The 19908-nt window shown below is 45.8% G+C and overlaps 1 protein-coding gene across 1 annotated transcript; it reads right to left on the bottom strand.

The window, feature by feature from the left end:
• Positions 1 to 2744: 2744 nt before the first annotated feature.
• Positions 2745 to 19303, bottom strand: HPSE (heparanase). The gene is made up of 12 exons (XM_023926335.2): positions 14814 to 19303; positions 13192 to 13337; positions 12056 to 12181; positions 11524 to 11697; positions 10904 to 11075; positions 10339 to 10386; positions 8866 to 8959; positions 8138 to 8244; positions 7513 to 7627; positions 5726 to 5844; positions 5446 to 5592; positions 2745 to 4724 (listed from the first exon to the last, which is right to left on the bottom strand). Exons 1-12 carry the CDS (start codon positions 15140 to 15142, stop codon positions 4565 to 4567), a joined length of 1737 nt encoding a protein of 578 aa, XP_023782103.2. The 5' UTR covers positions 15143 to 19303; the 3' UTR covers positions 2745 to 4564.
• Positions 19304 to 19908: the final 605 nt, after the last annotated feature.

Below are 19908 nucleotides of genomic sequence, written 5' to 3'. Positions count from 1 at the left end.
GCCTTTGTATCTCGTCTCGCTCGCGCAGTTCTCCCACTGTGTGAGGGACTGAAATGCCGAGGCCTAATGACTCCAACAATCAGCGAGATGCAAAAGTAGCGGGCGCTTGGCTGAGGCGGGTTTGCACTCCCCGAGCCGCAAGGAAGGAGGAGAGGGCTTGTGGTGTGTGTTGGAAACCTCGGGCCTGCATAAGAGCAGCGCAGGTGGCCACAACAAACCCACATTCGCTAAGCTAGAGGGGAGGCACCTGGGCATTCCCACCTGAACCAGATGGTGTATTAACCCATGTTTCAGGGGCTTCCCCCACCCCTGAAGGATCAAGACCGTGATCATCGCACATGAAAATTCAGTGTATCAATCAAGTCTTGTTGCTGGGTCCACAGGTGTTATCTGTGCAGAAAAATTCACAGCAGCAGAGGTTTATGTCCAAAGGAGACACAGACGTCCTCTAACTTTATTCGAATGAAGGGAGAGGCCATGGGGCATTCCCCTGGAGTCTGTCAAGTTGTTGGAGGGCAGAGCTTCCTTTTAATCCTATTTTCCCGGCCTCATGACCCTCTTCCTTTCCCCATTGACTGAGCTACTTGAGAGGTACAGGCTGCCCTAATCACCTGGTACTTAACTCCTTCTAATATGCACAACACCTCCCCTCCCCCCACCTTTGTATCTCTAGGTCCAGGGATTTAACGCTGATAAGCAAGTCTGTGTCAATTAGTAACATTCTTGTGAAGTTTATGGTTACTCCCGTTGGTGCTTTCACCTATCAGTATCTAGCTTTTCCTAAAGGGAGACTCACGGTTTCTTTGTAAAGACACGCTCTTCTTATTCCTTTCTTATCTTTTCTCTGAACTATCGTGTCCTCTTTCTTATTCATTATATTCTTTCTTAAATTATATCTTTATGCTTTTCTATTGTGATATTTCTATAGATAATAACCAAAACGGCTGCATATCTCCTTTCCATCGTTCTAAACTAAATCTGCTGACAATGGTCATTCAAGTGTCATTTCGCTCTTATCCACCCCAAGGTACCTATTAAGAAGAACCTCAGTCACCTCACCTTCAGAACCTTCAGGGTCGTAACACCAACTTATGAGTTATTGCACAAACCAGAGAGCAGAGGACAGAGCCATAAAACCTTTGCTTTGCATGGCATAGTTCCTGTGTCAAAATGTCCCCAGATCGGCTGCTGAAAGATACCTTGGGGAATTCACTGTCCCTGTAGAGTATAAATATTTTTATTTTTTTTGCATTACACACTTCCTTCAGCTTGAACGACAAACACTGGTAAGAAAACAATGGAAACCATTTTGAACTTCAATTTCCCGAGATGCTGACTAGCAGAAGGAAGTGAAATATTAATGCAAATGAGAAGTGACTAATGTTTTAGTCACTTTGCCATTTGTTGTTTTAATGAGCAGTACTTCAGTACTGCTGGAGTACAGCAGTAAAACCATTTGCACAGGACCATAAAGGAAAGAGTTGCTCAATTCTGATGAGGAGTAACTAATTATCTAGGCTCCATTTCACATTGATAAGGTCATCATGGGCTTTATTCAGATACAGACAAGTACCTGAGGTGTGTTTGAATAGTGGGTCTTGGCAATGAATCCCCACAGCCTCTCTGCCTGCCATGTCCATAGGAACATGGATGCTCTGATTGTCACCAGGTGGATGTTCCTCTACAGACACTGCTTTGGGATTTTTTTTATGTGTGATGTGGCAAGGAAACCCTGAACTATCTGCAGAAAATTTTTAAGGAGCTCATGAAAGTAGAGCAGAAAAGTAAACTTTTACAAAGTAAAAGTTTTACAGTCACTACCACTGTTTTTATATTCATAATAAAGTGACTCAGCCCTTCACTGAAAGATAATCTAGGGAATAGCTCATTTCAGTCTAATAAAGCCCAGCTGTCTTGTTTAACTCAAATCTGAGTGGATGCTCAAAATGTCCCTGACTCTAAGGTTTTCAGTTTCCTTATTTTCACACACACCAAATGATCCCCTGTACCAAAGTGTGATGCAACTTACTCCACCTTCCAGGAACTGATTTACAGCAAATCCAGTGTGAGTAATCTGACCTCCAGAGTCAAAAGGGCAAAAGCGAATTGGAATGAGTGTGACATATGATTCTCCCTGTTCTCAAATAAGTGTACACACACATATTAAATTCCCCAAGATTTACAGCATTCTCAGAGGGAAAAAAGCCCCAGAGATAAGGTTGGGGCAAGCATTGGTCCTATGAGGGTGATGCTCATCTGTGTTTCAGACCAGAGCTTCCATGGAGTGCTGGGATCCAGCATCTTTCCTGTTCCCTGCACTAATGTCCCTCTGGCTCTGTTTGTATAGAGCTAACTGTGCAACACTTTGTAAAGAGAAAGGTGGTTACTGAGCTGTAAGTCAAACCTCCCCACCCCACCATGAAGAACAGGGCTCAGAGAATGAGACACGGTTGGCAGCAGCTGTCATTTGCATGTGCAAACATCCCTGGGCCCCTCCTGGTTGTTCCTGTGTGCCAGCCACCAGCACTTTTATCAGGTCTGAGTCACATTGGGTGGAGGGCCTCTGAATTGGTTGGGCAAACACAACTGAAACACACCAACCTGCAAAGGATTTCTTCCATTTGTGTGTACTTGGGTATTCTTGTTGATAACCAAAAAACTGTTATGACAGAAAGAAAAGTAGGGAGTGTCCTGGTATCAGCATGTCAAAAAGGAGTCTTAAAAAAAATGAAGACAGCCGAAAGTTGATATAAATCACTTTAATTAAAATCTTCAAATACAAAACTCACAAGCATTGGAATAAACAAAAGTTTTAGAAAAGTTCTAAAAAGAAGCTACCAGGCAAATAATAACTTTGATGTTTTAGTTTTAACTTACATTTTTATAATAATAATAATAATATTATTATTAGCTTTATGTTGACTGTATGTAAGACTTTCCATCTTACACTCTCTATGGAACTTGGACAATGTAAACAAACTCAGCCTCTCTCATTCTGATCTATGTTATCCCCTGATACATAACCCTTCATAGAATGCATCTGCTCTGGGGATGCACACACCTTTGATACACTGAACTCAAGTATAACCTTTTTAGTGTGCAGGTTTTCATCACAGCTACAAAAGCACATCAGTTTTGAAAGTCCTCTGATTAAAAAAAGTTTCCTGCATTAAACCCCATGTAGCTGGTAGCATCTTTTTAAAGCTTAAAACTTTAAAGCTTAAAAAGGAAGTACAGTAGTGTGGGGTTGTTCTTCCCTGCTGTGTTCATAAATATATCATAAGGCATTGAGAGTGGTGTGGGTTACATACCTTCAAGAAAAGCAGATGCAAATAAATATATGCAGGAGGCCACAGCTACTGTCCAAGTTTTTGTTACCCTGGGGACCAGCAGCCTGTGTGCCACAGGGAGCTATTGTTGGTACAGCCAACTGCAACAGGGGGAAGGCACAGCTGGGGAGAAAAGCCACCACCAACACAGATTTCTGTCCAACATAACTGTTTTCCCAGTAAGAAGGATGTCAGCTGGGCAGTTTTGTCCCCAGGATGATCTAAGGCCACTGATGTCCCTCTGTTGGTTGAGGGGTGAGTGGTTTCCTCAGCCTCTTTCCTATCCCATTTCCCCAAGGACAAAAGAGACCTGAGTGCATTAGGGGGTATGAAGCAGAGAGAGCTTTACCTGTGCATAGATTCAAGGAAGTCCTTTCCAACTGAGTTGCCTGCAGGGTGGTACAGGTTGAGGAGTCACAAGTGCTCACTGTGCAGCCCCCTGAGCACAGAGGGCTATTACCAGGGCCTGGTGGGCTCCTCTCCTTTCCTTGCAGGGGTGAAGTGTGTGATGGCAGAGGTAGACCACCCTACAGAAACAGCCTGTATTTCCTGTGCCAACAACTCACCTTTGGAAAGCACAGAGCCACAGCTCCATCTTGTGACTGAAGACCCATAGCTTGAGAAAAATGTGTGTCATTTCCCTAAATCTGATAGAGGATCTGGTTTCTCTGCAAGGCCTTTGCCCCTGCAAGCACCCTGACCTTGGTTTGCTTTGCGTGTCTACATTTCCCACCCCAAAACACCCTCAGCAACCACAACCACTTCTCAGGCTTCCCCACATGGTGGGAAGTCACAGCTGTACAGCTCAAATAAAAACTCTGCTCATCCTTTCTGAAGGCAAGCTTTTGAAGAAATTGCTTTAGGAGCTGCGCTTGCAGAAACAAGAGTGAGAGGGGAGGCTGCAGTGCATGGGCTGGCAGGGCTCCAGGCAGTGTGAGAAGCTCCCTGCATGCTGTGGAGAGGAGTTCCATGCTCAAGCACAGTGACAGGCTGCACCAAGAGTAAAACCAGCTCCTGTCTGGTCTTTTTCTACCTGGATAATTCTCCTGGGATCTTTCATGTACCAGTTACCCAGTGGGAACCTTATGTCTTCCCCAGCTCACAGTGGTACTAGTGCTGCAACATTTGCATCCCTTACCAGAATTAAATCCTGTGGCAGAAATGTGAATTTCTAGGATTAGAATTTCCTGCTAGCCAAATGCTTTACATTTATCCTGAGTGTGTGTGTTGACCACTTAAATGCAAGCAATAGCTTTGGCATTTTTGATAACAAAAAAGCCGTAGGAGAAGGCTGGAAGGCCAAGTAGACTGCCGGGACGAAGGGGCTTTTCCATAAGCTCGGGCAGTGTTTCATCATCCAGCATCCGTAGTACATGGCCATTCAGCTCAATAGACCTGGAAAGGGACAGAGACTGTCTGGGCAGCTGTGCTCTGTTTTCCAAACTGCTCTGAGCCTGAGTATAAACATTAACTCAGCCCAAAGCCAAACTAAACTTCCCTTGAATGTGTGTGTAAACATATGCACAGACATCTGCAGCACTCCCACTGCAAGGACCCTTCAGAGTGATAGCACAAGCACATTAAAAAGCACATTTCTTTCTCTTCCAGTGAAGTCAACAGCTAAACAGGCTTTGAAAAGTATATTTTTTTATTGTTTTTTTCTCCTAAAAATATTAATATCCTTTTATGCTCACAGAGCAGATCCTTTCCCTGTGGATGCATTAACAATGACAACAAAAAGACCCCACCAACATATGAAGCCTGAGCACATTGCTGTAAATCAGGAGACAGCACTTGGGAAAGCAATATACCTGCGCTTATGCAAAAAAAAACACAACCCAACAAATCAGGACTTTAGCAGCTGGTCAAGAACACTGAAGCCTGCTAAGGATAAATTTCCAAATTAATATCAAGTAAATGTGCGCATAACTTAGACAGCTTTCAGCAGCCTGAGTTTAGGAGACCTGATTTAAGTCAGATCTTGCTGAAAAAAAAACCCAGATTACTGAATGGTAACCTCTTCTTTCTGCTTGCAAATTGGATAAGATGGGGTTTTAAAGACCATCTAAGCCTACTCACAGTCTTTTCCTCAGGGACTGGAGGAATTGGATCTTACCTGGAAAGAATATTCTCTTTGCCATGAGGCAGTAAGAGGTACTGATCCACGTGCTTGCTAGAGAGGTAATCTGGTAGCTCCAAATGCTGGGTAACATTGTAGAGGTTTAAAGCAAACAGCGTCACATCCCCTTCTCTGTACTTTGGGCTGCAAGACAAGAAAAGGTGATGGTGGGGATCCGAATAATGTGTGACCTTGCACTATCCCAAATGGCATTTGTTTGCCCAGGGGTGGCCACAGGCTCAGTTTCTGGGATATTTTGCCCTTTCTGGAGGCTTACTTGAGGCTGCTCGTGCAGTGGAGGTAGACACGGAGCTTCCTCTTGTTGGTTCCTGCCAGGCTGACCTGCAGCACCTTGGTACCCACCAGCTTCTTGTAGAGCAGTGAGAGCCAGTAGTCCTGGGAGGCACAAAAACACATGGAAACGTTTGTGTACGGGCCAGGTGCTCCACACAGTGCTTAATCGAACCTTCATTTTGAAGCTCATTTCAAGGGGTTTTCCCCCAGAACTTTTTGCTTTACCAAGCTTTTCGCCACATGTACTTAAATTCACACAAACACCATAGCAAAAAGGGAAACCCTGCCTGTGAGCAGCTGTGTTTACAAGGTACCTAAGAGTAATTTTCCCCTTCATATGGAGCTCTCAGAGCTCTCTCAGGGAGAGATTGTTTGCATTTTGGAAATGCTCTTCTGCCAGGTGCACAGAACCTTGGGGCTGAATGCAGAAGTGTGAGCTGTTCTTCCTGCAGGAAAGCTTATAACTAAGGCACAGATGCAAAACCAGGAAGAAGCTCCTAAACTTCAATCCCCTTCATTAACATTTTTCTTTTCAACAGGTCTCTGGATTGATTTCTGAACCTGAGTCACAAATGCATCCTCTAATACCCCAAGATGATACCTCAGAGCAGGATGATTCCTGGTAGAGACTTATTTTTTTTCAGGTCTTTCCAGACTTTCAGAGAGCTTCTCCCAGCTCATCTGTTTTTTGAGGTTTTCTTAGGAGGAAAACTGTTGTGTTTCTCTTCTGACTCACCACAAGCTCAGAAAATTACTTTTCCTATCAGCCTTCATGCTCAATCCCTCTGCAAGGAAGTGCAGCCTTCTGACACATTTGTGCTTCCTCATTTCTGTGCTAACTACAGCTGATGCACCTGGGTTTGGATTTCCCTGCCTCTGAAGCATCATTGGCTTAGTTAGTAGTCTGTACTGCCAGCAGGTGAGGAACAATGCACACAGTTTCAATCCAAATTAAATCTATTTTAAATGAGGGAATGAAAAGCCTAAAGCCACAAGCCTGATGATGCAGCCTCTAGCATAGGAAGCAGCTGAGCAAGTAGGATGGAAAATCCCTGTATGCTGGGTTTTCTTTCAGGCTGGCTCTATGTTCACCTGTGAAAATCACCATTTGGAAGCAGAAAAATGAGAGGAAAGCTAAAAGGGAAAATTCTGTCCTCTCACCCCAATCTAAGTGCTAGTAGTACAAAGAAATGTGCTGTATGTGCAAGAACAATGTAGAATTCATCTAATGAAGTTTCATCACAGCAAAACGTTATTTCCTAATAAATCAAACTATACTAAATGTATATTTAAATTTAATTATCCTTCAGCCACCACTGTAGGATGAATATGTTTAAGACCTATAATGCTTGAGTCTTGACTTCATGTTGGCCTGGTTTTCACGTGGAATATAAGTGATTTTAATATCTCTTTTCACTTCTGTTTATAAACTACTCATCACTCAGCTGAGGAGTAGTCAAACCAAAACAGGCCATCCAGAAAAGCCTTGTGAGCTCCAGAATCTGCATACAAACCAGAGCATCATGTCCCACAGATCAGTTTCTGCTGTGCTGAAGACTGGCTGCACCCCTGCAGTTGGAGTAAATATCTGGTGTGCATACATATATATGTAATAATGCATTAACCCACAGTGGAACATGAGATAACTTTAGGTGCAAGGACACCTGTGACCATCCAAGCAAAAAAAGATGTTGTTAAAATAGCTGACTTGTCCCTCCACACCCAGTGTTGCCTGTGCAGAGGTGCATTCAGGGGATATTATTTACATACCGGCAAAGGCTCAAAGTTGGCATCCACCAGGTGGTAGGTCCCTGCCCCAAAGAAAACCTGTCTCATCACCACATCAATCCCCTGCCTGGCTGAAATCCCAAGTTTGTCCAACCACCTGCCAAGAGATGAGGCAAATGTCACACTGATGAAAGTGCTGACCCAACTGTACCCTGTTTCCCCTCTCCAACCAGCTCAGGAAACAGGGAAGCAAATATTACCGTGTGATGCAGATTTCCTTAAAAGCACACAACTAACTTCAAGTCTTGCATTAATTACATTAAAAAATCATTTCAGACCGCCTCTTGAAGTCCAAATTGGAGGGAGCAGTTGCTCCATTCCCCTGTCTGTTGGTGGTAGAAACAAGGAGTGGCAGCACATTCTCCTGAACTGGCCAGGAGTCTAAAGGCTGTGAGAAATCATCACACCAGCAACAAAGTTGCCTGTCATTATCAGACTTTGACTTGCTGGGCCACCAGGCCTTGATATAAAGTCATCATGTCTGATAGGATGGAAAAAAACTGCCCACACTCCCAGGAAGCCTGAGGAAGCCATGTTCATCCTGTGGGGTAGCCCCATTCAGCTGGAAAAATAAGTAATTTCCCTACACCTGGGACACAGTACTTACATAAAGCCAGCAACGTAAGTGTTAGACAATCTGGGAGCTCCTCCTCCATAGGCAGAGCTCGTCTCTCCCAGCCACACCTTCTTGTCTGGCACAGTCCGACCCACAATCTGGCCAGGGTGGCATTAGGGAAGAAAAAAGAAGAGGTAACAGTTTATTTTTTGGCTACTGAAATAATCAAAATTCTGTGCTTTAGCCAAAAGCTAAAGTATGTTTTCATTTAAGAGATAACACCCTGAGATGGGATGTCACAGAAATTTGGATCAAAAGCACTAAAAGTAGATTTGCATCCCCCCCTGGAAAAAAAACCAAATTTGCTACCTATGTAAAACAGGGCAAATATCACTAATATCCAGGTCCCATAATTCTTCTTGTCCTGAATAGTACTGTATTCTGAGTTATAGTGTTCTCAGTATCTCAAAATACAAAAAAAAAAATGCACTGGGGGGAATGGGATAACCATAAATTACATTCCTGAGTAATTACTGTATCAATAAATGAGAATGTTGTAGGTGTGTGATGCACCTGGCACCATGTTTGCTGCATGGCAAACTGTTGGAGCTCATTTACTGTTAGTATCATTAATTTTATTTTTTTTACATATACAATGTCAGCAGAACTCAAGCCCTGAGTACCCCTCTTTATAGCTAGTAAGAAATGGTGCTTTATTTTGGATTCTCTGCTAACCCCCTGGAAGCTGAACATGGGAATGATTGAATAGGACAAGGCACCTCCAGGACTTCATATATAGCTGTGGCAAAGGTATCCAGCACTTCAGGGCTCAAGAAATCCCCCCTTGTTGCACTCCGTCCATTCACATAGTAACTAAAAATGGGGGAAAAAAACATAGCCAAAATTAGGTAAGAATACCACCAGTGGTACAAAACACCACTGAAAGTATTCAGTTGATTGGTACATTTATCCACAACAAGATTTTTCTGTCCATTGCTTTTTAATTTTTTGTTTCCCAAATGTCTGTCACTTGTATTTAAGGGACTTTCAGATATATTACTTTGATGGAAGTGGGATATCACAGAAATTTCCACCAGCAGAAATAATAGGTTTGTTTGCTTCTACTCATTTAGAATAAGGAAAACATCACCAAGAGCCAGCTTCTCTTGGTGAGAAGTCCAGCACTTCTATGTGATAACTTGCTTTACTCTATCAAGTTATATATTAAAAATATCAGATCACAGATCTGTCCATCTGCTGAAATATTTTGGCCACTTGGAGGGAGCTGGAATGTGGGCATCCCTATGGCATGAAGGTTGCTCTCCACCACGAGCAGAAGAGCCTTTAAGTCTGATTTGTCCAAATAAATTTGGAGCCCTGTGGTTTTTGCATTTCATCCTGCTATCACTCAGTCCTACCAAAAATAGCAGAAACCTTCCAGCCACAAGAAGCAGCTAAAACCTGATAATTCTAAGTTAGTAAAGAACAGCCCAGGAAGGGGAAAGGACATGTTTCATGCCTTTCTAGCAGCTCAAAATACATCAATAATTGATTTATGTATACACATATATATAAAATAGGCATGTGCATCTTTTCTCGCTGTTGTCTGCTGCATGTCTATGTCCTGCTTTTGACTCAGGAAAGAAAACTGCCTTCACATGGAAATTACTTTCAAACATGTGGAGTTCATGGCCCTGGGACCAGTTTATCCCACTGCCCCTTGAGCACTTTCAACCTACAAATCAAAGTCACAGGAGCAAAGGGTCAGTTACCAGTGCTGTTTGCACTGTGTGTGATATCTGAGGGTGGGTTACCCACACAGAACCTTAAATGACTCAGAGAACAAACTCAAGGGAGCAGGAGGGGCTGCTGGCATTTCTCCGTGGACAAGGGTCAGACAGACCTGCTGGGATTTTCCTTTTTATCAACTAGACATAAATAGAGCAAACAAAATTACCATCTTGCACATGTTGCATACCCTGCTGCTGTGCTTACGTGACAGCCCCCCAGCACCGCTTTTGGGTCTCTGCACCAAGTAGACTCTTTGGAGGCTTCAGCATTTCTGTAATGTGCTCCCTCAATTCATCTCTTATTCTGAACAGAGAAATTTATGGAGAGGCCCCCGAGAAATTGTCAAAAGGGGCATTGCATCTCCCTCTTTCCTGTTGAGATTGATAATTTGTTCAAATTGACACTTTTTAAAGAAAATTAGGCAGTAATCAGAGTGACAGTGGTACCCAAGTGGTACTTACTGGTGCCATGTGACAGCGTCGATCACCTTCCCTCCTGATTTCAGGAAGCTGCAACCAGAGGGAATGGTAGAGAGCAGGGCATTAGCAGTACCAGTGATGGGTCATGGCCCTCCCACCAGTGCAGTGCCATGCACAGCCCTCCCCTTTCCCCACAGCTGGCAGTACTGATGGTGAATGCATGAGGACCAGGCTTGCCATGGCTTTTAAGCAGGCTTTGGGCAGCCTGGCTGCCTCAGCAAGTTGTTGGATGGATTGATCTTTGTGTAACACATGGGTGTTTTTCAGGCTAAAAGCCCTTGTTAGCACAACCCTAGAGCCAGTGCTTAATGAAAAAACATGTGGACCACTTATGTACTGCCAGCAGCTGAGTTTCACCTGGCTGAGTATTCAGGCCTTGAACTCAAGCCTGCAGGTATGATTTTAGTTGTCGTCGGTCAAGGGAAAATAAATTGTTCAGCCCCTGCCTTGGAGCCTCTTCATGACTCCTGCATCTAGGGACAGACAAGCCATAATTCTCCACACTTGCCCCGCCCCAGGGAGTGCTTCTGGAACCTCACACACCTACCTTCTCAGCAGTCTCTGCGTGTGCTTTTGGGGCTGCCCGACATCGGGGCCGTAGAGCTTGGCGTGCTGGTAGAGGGCATAGTTATTCAGCAGTTGGCGTAAGTGAATGAAATCTTGCCCCAGCTGGAACCCATCAATGTGGATGCCAGATTTCTTCCGGAAGCTGTTGGGCTCTGGGGAAGACACATGCACATCAACACCCCGCTCTATTTCTGGGGCACAAAACAGGTCAGCTCCATCCACGTGGGGAGCACCAGTCCCCTAAGACTTCACCTGATCTGCCATGGTGTGGGTTTGAAGGTGAGCAAGAAAGCAAAAAGCTCAGGGGATATTGTGCTGCTCTCCAACACTCTGTCCCAGCCATAGGTGCCCCACATCCTGCACCTTGTGGGGCATCATTCAACTCATCTCAAAGCCCTGGTGGGAGCAGCAGAATCGTCTCAATTTGCTCATTCATTGTGTCTTCTTGTAAAATCCCTCTGCAGCATAAGACCTTACTATCTCTTAATAAAACATCACCTTGCCTTTATGTGCCATCATCCAAAACATCCAAAGTTACCAGCCCATACCCTCTGGTGGTACTTTTCTAGATGATGGCTGGTCTGGCCAACAAGCACTTACCATTCCCAAGCTCCCAGGAGATGTTGTACCTCTGGGAAGCGCAGTAGTCCAGCAGTGACTGGGCATTCGTGCTGTCCCACTGCAAGCCACCTTTCCGCAGCAAGGCATTGAGTCCAAAGATCAGGTGAAACCCTGAGCAGTTTGCAAAGTTGTAGAGAATATCCAGTGTATTTTCTGCACAGAGGAGAAAGGAGGAGTGTTTGTCTCAAGGTTAGAGCATGCTAGTTGAGCTCTGGCCAAGCAAATATCTTTACTGCCTGTGTGTATTTAGCCTGGTGTTGCAGATGTGCCAAACTTTCCCAGCCAGACAGAAGAGGTCAGGCCTCAATACACAACATCTTAAAAGTTTTGAGAACCTCCCAGCCTCTGCAGCAGAATACCATTAAATGTGAGGCGGCAATCTGTTGAAAAACAGTTCTCTGAATATTTTTCTAAGTGGGTGAAATGTTTCTTTTTCAGGGGTTCCACTCCTAACAGCCTATGGCACTTATACCATGGGGAAGAGAATTGCATTCCCCTGTTTAAGTCTTACTTGTAATGGTGGTGTTTTTGTGCTTTTTCCGGTTCTCTTCAGCAAGAATCAGCTTCTCCTGGCTGGGCCATTGGGCCAGCATTACCTTCTCAACAGCAGCAAATGCAGGCTTCAAGCCACAAGCCTCTGTAGGGCAGAAGAAGGTCAATAGAAATTAACTCCTCACTTCCACAGCCAGCAAACCCTTGTTCCACTGAGCTGACAAAGCATAGGCTGCCATGCCTGAGGAGCAGATAAGCCAACCTGCCATGCCGTGGTGTGGCAGGGATTACAACCCACCTTGCGGGGGGCAGGAACAAGGCAACGCATCTCGTGCAGGGGAAAGTGCTGACTTCCCTGCATGGCTCACGGACAGGAACCATAAGACTTCAAAGATCATGTTTTTTCTTGGCATGCAAACCAGGAACAAACCATAATCAGAGAGGAAGGAATTAGCCAGTCTCAGGAAGTGGCTACTTAGCAAAGTGCTATGAGAAGAGAAGTATTTGACTTCAAAACTGAGCACTGCAAGCCGTACGGTAATGTAGGATTTCACAATTGTGCTATGTGCCACAGGAATATACAGGATTTTTTTCATCTGAAGCACCTCTTGAAGAGGTTATGCACTTTTGCTAAGTTCAAAGAGAAAACACCCTGTCAAGCACTTGACAGGGGTCCAGCAGGTTTGCACTTGTCCTGTCAAAGCAGCAGGAGGGCAAGGCTGCACCCCCAGCCCAGCTCTCTGGCTTTGGCAGAGAGATTGAACACTCTATTTTCCTTAGGTTATTTCTTCCATCTGTTCCTTAATTTTCATGATGAAGCTACGGCTTCTGAGCTGAACTTGACCACCTCCCAGGTAGTGGGGGAGCTCCCAAGATTGCTGCAGGGAGCAGAGGGCAGCAAAGGGGGAGTCTCAGCAGATGGAAGGGAGGATACACGTTCCCCTACATCCTTTCTCACTTTCCCACAGCTGGCACAGCTCTTCCCACAAACCATGCTGAAAGTCCACAGATCTCCTCTCCATGGATGATAACAATATTGACCTTGTGGAAGGCCTCCAGTGCTGCTGCTCTGCCCTTGCAGCATCCTCATCCTACATCAAAGACTCTCCAAAAGCTAGGACGGTTTAAAGACTAACACATTGATTCCCACTTTACCTTGTTTTGTCTGAAGTTCCCAGAGGGTCTTTTCTTCTGAAGTGGAATCCTTGTAGGGATCAAAGATAAGAAAATCTGTCTCAGTGCCACCAAACCTCAGGAAACCTGGGGACAGGGCCGTTGCCAGGGCACGCAGTTTGGAATTGCTGAGGAGGGAATGCCAAGAAACAGAAAACTACTATGTTTATACAGCCTGTGTAGAGGGTGAGCATGGCAAGCACTTTGAGGAATATGCTGCAGTAGGTGGCCTGGAACTACCCAGTAGCCTCAGGGAATTCCTGATGGCTTCCTGAGATCTGCATCCCAGCCCTCTGCACAGTACAAGAAGGTCACTGATGGCCAAGTGAGTCAGGAGAAGGTGTGGTGGAGAGAAGGGAGAACATGCCTGAGGGAACATGATCATGGGCAGGGAGCAAAATCCTGGGGGCAAAGTAAGGCAAAATTTTAATAAAACAGTCTTGTTTTTTTCATCCTAAACATCTTCCGCTCCTAGATTTTTTGGTTTTCTTTATGCAACACCAACATAAATGTCCTTTGAGAAGCTGGGTGCAAAACTGACTTTACATCATCAGCCCCAACTTTCATTGACAACAGCCAAAGCAATTGCCTTTGTACCCAAGGGAGATTAGGAGTCCCTGCTGGGATAGGTGTTAACTTTATCAAAGCAAGTGTACAAAAGAACATAATTCTGTGACTTGCTCACATCCCACACAGGATGAGCAGCACCAAGAGCCAGCCTTCTGTAGGGGAAACCACAAGTCATTGGAAGGCACTGGGCATGTTAGGCACGATCTGCTCTGTGGTGACAAACAGCAGATTAGAGGCCACCAAGTATTTCCTACTCCTTGTGGAGGCAGGGCTGGCCTCAGGCTGAACCCCAAGGTGTGCAGCTGGGGCTGTAAGTCGGAGACCTGAGCACTTCCCAGTAAAGCTGGTGGCACCTTTCTCACCAGCCCAATGAGGGGAAAAACGTGCAAGTGGTGGGAAAGCAGGATTGGAAGATCCACACATTTTTTTTAACACTTTCATGGATGGTGATCTCACCATCTGCTTCCCTGTGCAGCCTGCTCCATGGCATAACTACCCCGTCAGTGAAGAAATTTTTCTTAATATCCAACCTAAAGCCCGTCTGGTGCAACTTGAGGCAGTTTCCTGTCGTCCAGCCACTGGTTAGCTGGTAGAGACCGTCCCACACCTCTCTACAGACCTCTTTTCTGGTATTTGCGGAGGTAAGGACACCCTGAAGCCTCCATTTCTCGAGGGCAGACAACCGCAATTCCCTCCATTTCCTTCTCCTTTTTTTTTCTGCTGTCAAAGCAGCTCCTCTCCCAGGCTCCCTATCCCCGAGCTGACTTTTCCCTGCATCCACCCAGGCCAGCCGCTCCTTCCCCGAGCACGAACGGGCCGGGGCGGCTCGCACCTGTGGAAGGTACGGCCTTCTGCCCCAGGAAGACGGAATTAGTGAACCCCGAAGCAGTGGGGATCCAGCAGCCTCTCCCCGACCCCAATTCCAGGGCTGGGGGACTCCCCGTTGCCCCCAGCTCGCTCCGCAGCGCGTTTGCCGGGATGGCCCGCCTCCCACAAGACCCTTTATCCTTTGCCCAGTGCGAGAGGCGGCTCACCTGAGCAAGGCGACATAGCGCGGGTCCCGGGCGAGGCTGGCATCCAGGGTGAGGGAGAGAAAAGCCGGGCTCACCTCCCTGTGGGGGCTGCCCCGGAGCCCCAGCCGCAGCACCGCCGCCCGCTGCCCGTCGGCCAGAGCCGGCAGCAGCAGCAGGAGAGGCAGCAGCAGCGGCAGCAGCATCCTCCGCTCCCGGGCCGCCGCTCCGCCGCCGCCGGCACCACCCCCGCCGAGGGCGGGCCCGGGGCTGCAGCGCTCCGCTCCCGCCGGGAAGAACCGAGCGGACGTGAGCAGGACCTTCCCCACCCTCTGGAAGGGCTTCAACAGCATCTTCGAGCCTCAAACCAGCGGCGAGGCATCCGAAACCCGGCATTACCCAAACGCCTCAACCATTGCAAAATGAACCTGTGTTTCCAGCTGGTTCCTTTCCTGCTCACACCTTCGCTGCCTTGCAGCCGCCTCCTGCAGAATCCCGCCCTGCCCGAGCGGCCCTGGGCATTTCCGTGAACAACCAGTGGGCTGGAAAAATAGCTACAGACTGAACGCTGCCCCTCCAGGGCCGGGATGTCAGCCTGGCACCCCGTCTGCGGCCTCCACTGCGGGAAACTGAGTCCCAGCAGGCACACAGCCTTGTCAGGCTGAAACCTGACTGTTGCAACAGTCCATACTTTTGGAACAAGTGTATGTCCTAATTGCAGAGGCATGAAACTTGGAATTACTGTTACAAAAAAAATTCAGGCAGGCTCTGGGTCCATCCCCCAGGTGCTCCCTGCAGAGTCCGGTTTCTACTGAAACTCCTTTGGCAGCAGCTGGCCTTGATGGGGAGGCCTGTCTGGGAAGAGCCAGCTGCTGCCACAGAGCAGGTTTGGCCTAGTCCATGGAATGGGGTTGTTGGGTGTTCCAAACCCTACACCATGGGCAGGGATGCCTCCCACTTGACCAGGTTGCTCAAATCCCCATCCAGCCTGGCCTTGAACACTTCCAGGAATGAGGAGTCCATAGCTTCCCTGGGCAACCTGTGCCAGTGCCTCACCACCCTCACAGTAAAGAATTTCTTCCTAACATCCAGTCTAAACCAACCCTCCTTCAGCTTAGGGCCATTCCTCTCTTGTCCTACCACTCCATGCCCCTGTAAAAAGTCCTTCTCCAGCTGTCTTGTCATCCCTTCAGGTGCTGGAAGGTGCTCTAAGGTCACCCTGGAGCCTTCTCCTCTCCAGGCTGAACAACCCCAGCTCTCTCAGCCTCTCTTCAAAGGAGAGTTGATCCAGCCTTCTGATCACCTTTGTGGCCTCCTAACATGTCCACATTCTTCTTGTTTCAGGGGGCCCAAGGCTGGATGTAGTACCATAGATGGAGTCTGGAGTAGAGGGGGACAGTCACCTCCCTCAACCTACTGCCCACTCTCCCTGTGATGCAGCCCAGAATACACTTTGCTTCCTGGACTGCAAGAATGTTTCTAAGTTTCTGTGAACACTACTGAAACGTTTGCAGAGTTTTTAAACAACTACATTCAACACCACCGTTTATTTCCCACCTGCACCAGTTCAACCTGAAGTATCCGTGTTTCTTAGGAAGTTTGTTTTGAAAACAGCTCTCAGCTGAAACAGGCTGAGAATCTGTCACTTTATTCAGGTGCAGCGCTTCTCACATGCACCAAAGTTGGGGCATTAATCTGTGGCTCAAGTGCTCGCCTGCCTGGCCCTTTCTGTTCTTGCTTGCTCTACATTTTTGTACTATTAAGTAACTCTCCACCGGAACTAGAACTTGACGAAATTAACTCTGTTTTTGATCAGCACACCCACAGCCCTGCTGAAAAGGAAACATCAGTGACACTTCTGACTGTCTCAGTATCTTAGTCAGAGTAATGCTTCCCATTTTGGGGGTGCAGCACCAATTATATGCCTACGCCCCAGGAAGGGCTGGAGTGACTGTCTGCCAAAGGAGTAACTCATCTATCAGCAAAGGACTGGTGCACCAAACAAACTACCCGGCCTCATGGGTAAACTAAGGATGTAAGAATGTAGTTCACTGTGTGAAAAAACATTGCAGCAAACCTAGCTAAGGTTGTTACTACAAGTGCAGAAAGGGTCAGGAGCTGGCAGGCCAGATGCAGCCTGTGCACCAGTTTCTTTCTGTTGGAATTCCCTACTGCTGCCTTCATTTCCTCCATGTTCTTCTTTGAGAAGAGGCACTTTGGGTCACTTGCCACTGTGCTGTGTTTCTCACAGCAAAGGCACAAGGTGCGTATTTCAAATGGTCAAGGCTGTTTTGGGATCAGTTGCTGTGTACAGATGTGTGTATGTAAAGCCTGGCACATGTGTTTTTAGCAGCTTATGAAACCTTGTAGCTGGAAAACAATGCCTTGCAGCATTAGTTTAAGAGCTTGAGGTACTAAATGAGAAGTGGTAGCTTTTGCCTGGGCATTTTTCACAGGGTTTTATACACATTTTTAAATACTGCAGAGTAGGGAAGCTTGGTACAGATGTATTTGCACTTATGGAAATTAGGGCAGAATTCGAGTGATGCCCTGTGAGCTTCAAGGAGAGCTGTTAAGAATTAGGACTAGGCTTAAGCCCACTTGAGTGTAATTTGAAGCCAGCTCCAAACAAACATCCCATCCCTCTTTCTCATTCCATAAAGCCTAGCTCCTGCCTTGTGACATTCAAATGCTTTGGTCTTGCAGCTTCTATCAGACAGTTCTTCTTCTCCCAGTAATGTCATTAAACATCCTGTGATGGTGACTAGGTTTTTAAAATTAGAAAGAATTAAAAATAAAACCTTCCAGGAATTTCAACTGTCTAACAGCAGCAGCACCATGCTATTGCTAACAGGGGCACCTCTGCTACTCCTGGGCAAGTACCAAGAACTGATATATTTATATCTATATCTAAATATATGTCAGTGCTTTACCTTGTGTATATTAAAGGAATTCAGAAGGGAAGAACTGCCTGTGCAAAAGGCAAACAATTCTCATGGCACAGGTGTTTGGGCAGATGAAAAGAGCTGACCTGTGTCAGAATACTGCTCTGTTTCTATAAAAGAAGCCTCAGGAAGATGGAACTAAGGCAAAGCTAATGCCAAGAAAGCATGGAAACTGTAAAAACAGAGATGCCTATCAGAGTGATTTCGTGAGCTATCCTTCCTCCCTACCCTAAACCTGCAGCCAGACCTTGTCCTGACACAGCACACAGCTCTCTGTACTCTCTGCTGGTCTTATTTCTGAACCCAGCTGGTCATGGGAGTCTGAGACAGCACACACTGTCTCTTCAGAGATGGAAACGACACCTTGGGTCTAGATTTTAGCGGTTCTCTTTGATATGCACACAGAGATGAAACAAAACTTTAAAAGGAAGGATGAAGTGAGAGCTAGGCAGGACTAATTCACATGGAAACAGCTTTCCAGAACAGAGGAACACAATAGGTCTCATTCACACAATGAAAATTAATAGCTAAATGTCATGGTATTGTCACAGTACAGCTGGCCTGGACTGGACAAAGTGAATCTGACCGTAACACAGATCCAATTCAGCTAGTTCATGCCTGAACATGTCCCTGGATAAGTTACAGAGGACCCTTAGCCAGCCCCATCCAAACTGAGAAGAAAGCACACCACTGGCCAGGGAGCTGGGCAGGGAGGAAGATCTCAGCCAGTGGCTGTCTAGCCCGGGAGATTTGAACTGGGTATTTAAGTGAGTTCTAAATAATAAATGAGGCTGTTTTGTCTGATGAGCACCTGGACCATGAAACATGGGTTTTCATCTCCCCACCCACGACTGGCACGGTACAGCTACATTTTAAACAACTACATTACCCTGAGCCTGACTCTCTTACCAGTTCTTCCAGACAACTTTCAGTAGGTTATGTACAGGGGTTCCTCAAAGCACAGAATCATGACTCAGGGGAAGGAAGGGAATCACACAAACACAAGAATTGATCCATGTGGGCAAGTTGAAAAGTGGAGTGAATAGAAATAAAGACTAAGAAATACGCTCTAAGGTTTTAGGTCAGAAGATTTCTCTACACCTGAACAGACTTGCACACACAATAGCTCTGATCCAATTTACTGTGGGTTATGAAGACATTAGGAACATCTGAGAGAGCATGTTTTAACGACCTACTTAGCTTTGAAGCATCTACCATTATATCACATGGAAATAAGATAAATTCATCAATGTTGCTTCTTTCTCTTTAACACAGGCCTTAGGACACAAACATTGGAGCAAGTGAGAAATGTTTGCTTTCCAAAATATCTTGAATCCATCCTCAGCATAAGTTTTCCCATAGTTTACCAAACTAACACATACCCATTCCAACACCTGCATGTTATAAATATATATGTGTGTGTATATATATATATATAAATCTGCCCAGTACTGTACTTGACACTGAAGCACTGAGCACCATCTGGCAGCACAAAAATACTGTGAGCAGCATCTGTTGTGTTTCCTTTTTTCTCCTCTCCCATCTCCACCCAGGGGAAAAGCCCAGGTAAGACAGCTTTATATGAGAAACATTTAATCACACACTAATATATATTTCAGAAATAAAAAGCGGTATGAAATACATGTACTGCCTTGCTTGATAAGCTTAATTTTAGGAAAATAAAACAAGCTACATATAGCAAAGTTTCAGTGCAAATTAGTGCAGCTTCATTTCCACTTCTGATGCTAAGGTCACAGAGAAAGCCTTAGGGGAATTGCACTCATCCATCCAGGGAGAGCACAGTCTGTGTAAAGAGAACAGCAGAGACAATAAATGCCAACCTCTTTTTCTTTCCAGATCAGCTTTATGCAGATTTAAAACCACTCTCTTGTTTGAAACCAGCTTTTCCTATGACTTTCAAAGGAGCATTTGTAGGAAATACTCAACTTTACTCCTGAATGTGTATCTCATCAAAACCTGACCTTGCAGCAGTGCTGAGTGTTATGATAGTGTTATGTATAGTCATGTATAGTGTGAGGGTACATTTAGAAGTTGCAGGAATGATATTTTCCTGCTGTTCCCCTCTGCTATATAAATACATAAAATGTACACTTTAATTAGCATGCAAGTACAAATAGCATGCAAAGAATTGTGACAGAGGTTATTGACTCATT

Source organism: Cyanistes caeruleus, chromosome 5 (genome assembly GCF_971803275.1).
Source record: "Cyanistes caeruleus chromosome 5, bCyaCae1.hap1.1, whole genome shotgun sequence".
Classification (NCBI taxonomy): domain Eukaryota; kingdom Metazoa; phylum Chordata; class Aves; order Passeriformes; family Paridae; genus Cyanistes; species Cyanistes caeruleus.
This window is presented reverse-complemented; position numbering and strand designations above follow the sequence as displayed.

What these genes read in the sequence shown, in the direction of transcription:
- HPSE (XM_023926335.2), bottom strand. Translation starts at nt 15,142, where the DNA reads ATGCTGTTGAAGCCCTTCCAGAGGGTGGGGAAGGTCCTGCTCACGTCC. An exon ending in CAAAAACACCACCATTACAA is followed by an intron (nt 11,698 to 12,055) that starts GTAAGACTTAAA and finishes TCCTCTGTGCAG; the next exon opens with AAAATACACTGGATATTCTC. An exon ending in ACGCAGAGACTGCTGAGAAG is followed by an intron (nt 10,387 to 10,903) that starts GTAGGTGTGTGA and finishes CTCTGGTTGCAG; the next exon opens with CTTCCTGAAATCAGGAGGGA.